Here is a 2031-nt window from a genome sequence, read left to right as displayed (position 1 = left end):
ATGCCCAGCTAATTTTTTTTGTATTTTTAGTAGAGACGGGGTTTCACCATGTTGACCAGGATGGTCTCGATCTCTTGACCTCGTGATCCACCCGCCTCGGCCTCCCCAAGTGCTGGGATTACAGGCTTGAGCCACCGCACCCGGCCTTTTTTATGTACATTTTTTGAGATGGAGTCTTACTCTGTCACCCAGGCTGGAGTGCAGTGGCACGATATCAGCTCACTGCAATCTTGGCCTGGGTTCAAGTGATTCTCCTGCCTCAGCCTCCACAGTAGCTGGGGCTACAGGTGCACGCCACCACACCTGGCCAATTTTTGTAATTTTGGTAGAGATGGGGTTTCGCCATGTTGGCCAGACTGGTCTTGAACTCCTGATCTCAGGTGATCCACCCGCCTTGGCTTCCCAAGTTGCTGGGATTACAGGCATGAGCCACCTTGCCCAGCCCATATCTCTGAACTTAAAAACCAAAAGAGGTTGGACCGTATATACTAACTCCACCTCCCAAGATAAAGGATAGATCCCACCCACCTACCTCATTGGGAAGGACCATGGCTCCATCTCCATCCCGCGGGACACCATCCTTCCCCACCTGGGAGAGCATGGTGGTTCTGGCCTCCTCACTGCTGCCTGACTTGGTGGCCTTCTTGTTCAGGATCCTGGCCACCCCCTCCGGCTGATGGTAGCTGGCTGGGGAGAGGGGCTCTGGCTTCTTGGTGCCCTCCTCTCCTGCTGCTGAGGTGGGGCTTGGCGCCCGGCCGCACACATTCCGGAAGAACTCCTGCACGATGCCATACTTGGGAGGCTCGGGCTTGGCCCGCGTCTCAGACATGCCCAATTTCCAGACAGACTCTGTGCTCCCTGAGTGCTCCACCACACTGAAGAGGCTGGAGAGTCCATCATTGATGTTTCTCAGTACAGGGCTGTCCCGCGTGGTGGTGGAGCGGGCCCAGGCCGAGCCGTTCTGCTTGCCCTGGTGCAGGTTCCACAGGCTGCGGTCCTTGCTGCTGTCCAGCTTGGACACGGACCGCCTCTGGAGCTTTGGTGAGCCATACTTGGGGGAGCAGCAGGGCCGCTCGATACGCGAATGGACTTTGTCCAGGGAGGAGGAGATCTGTTTGCTGCGCACAGACACGAGCGAAGAGCTGCGGGGTGACCAGGCCTTGCCGTGGAGGCTGCTGCGGGGTGGGTCAGTCTGCAGGCCCACGCTAACCGTGCGGATGGTCTGTGTGCCCACACTGGCCAGGCCCACTGTCTGGCTGGACGTGCTCTTCACTTTCCTCTCCAGTGAGCCCGAGCGCATGGCCTGGCGCACGCAGTTGGTGATCTCCTTCATGTCGTCACTCATGTTGCCTGACATCTCGAAGTCATGCAGGGCTGCTGGGAAGCCAGGCCCAGCGGCCGAGGGGCTGCCCCCTGAGCCTCCGTCCAGGCGCTGCCGTGAGAAGTTGCAGAGCCACCGACCATAGGAGCTCTCAGCCAGACCATCAGCCTCGGCCGACTCTTTGGGCTTGGCTGTGGTGAAGAGGAAGCCGGGCTCGATAATGATCTTGCCCTCTTTGTCATGAACCACAGGGACTCCCAGGCGCCGGGCCACCGGGGGGCTATAGTAGACTCGGATGCCCGTTTTATCAGGAGCCGTATAGCTGCGCTGCATCTGCCTCCCTGGGGGGTCCTGACAGGCCAGGGCACCCAGGTGGTTGCAGTCTCTTGAGGAGAGCCCAGGCTTCTCCTTGGTGTCTTTCTCTGGATCCCCTGGCTCAGAACTCACAAAGCCAAAGGCAGGGTTGTTAGGCAGCTTCTTGCCCCGGGCATCTCCACCAGCAAGGTAGGGGGAACAGTCCAGCAAACTTTCAAACTCAGACATGGAAGAAACAGATTTGGTCCTACAAAGGGCAGAGGAGGAAACACAGTTATGAGTAGAAATAATGAGTACACACACTGGTATACCACCCTGGTCCAGGTGCTGTGTGAGGGCAGAGACCAGGACTGTCTTGTGCACCTCATTTTCTTTTACTTTTTTTTTTTTTTTTT

At 57.5% G+C, this 2031-nt stretch overlaps 1 protein-coding gene across 2 annotated transcripts in view; it reads right to left on the bottom strand.

Annotated features, from left to right (window-relative positions):
* The window catches only part of SOGA1 (suppressor of glucose, autophagy associated 1), a 91037-nt gene that overhangs the window by 10371 nt on the left and 78635 nt on the right, over positions 1-2031 (bottom strand). For both annotated transcript variants that reach the window (XM_017512448.2, XM_017512457.2), the window contains one exon: positions 533-1883. In XM_017512448.2, coding sequence (XP_017367937.1) covers positions 533-1883 — 1351 coding nt within the window. The remainder of the gene's footprint in view (positions 1-532; positions 1884-2031) is intronic.

This window comes from Cebus imitator, unplaced genomic scaffold (genome assembly GCF_001604975.1).
Source record: "Cebus imitator isolate Cc_AM_T3 unplaced genomic scaffold, Cebus_imitator-1.0 Scaffold18, whole genome shotgun sequence".
Lineage (NCBI taxonomy): Eukaryota > Metazoa > Chordata > Mammalia > Primates > Cebidae > Cebus > Cebus imitator.
The sequence above is the reverse complement of the archived record's forward strand: the minus strand, read 5'-3'. Positions and strand labels throughout refer to the sequence as shown.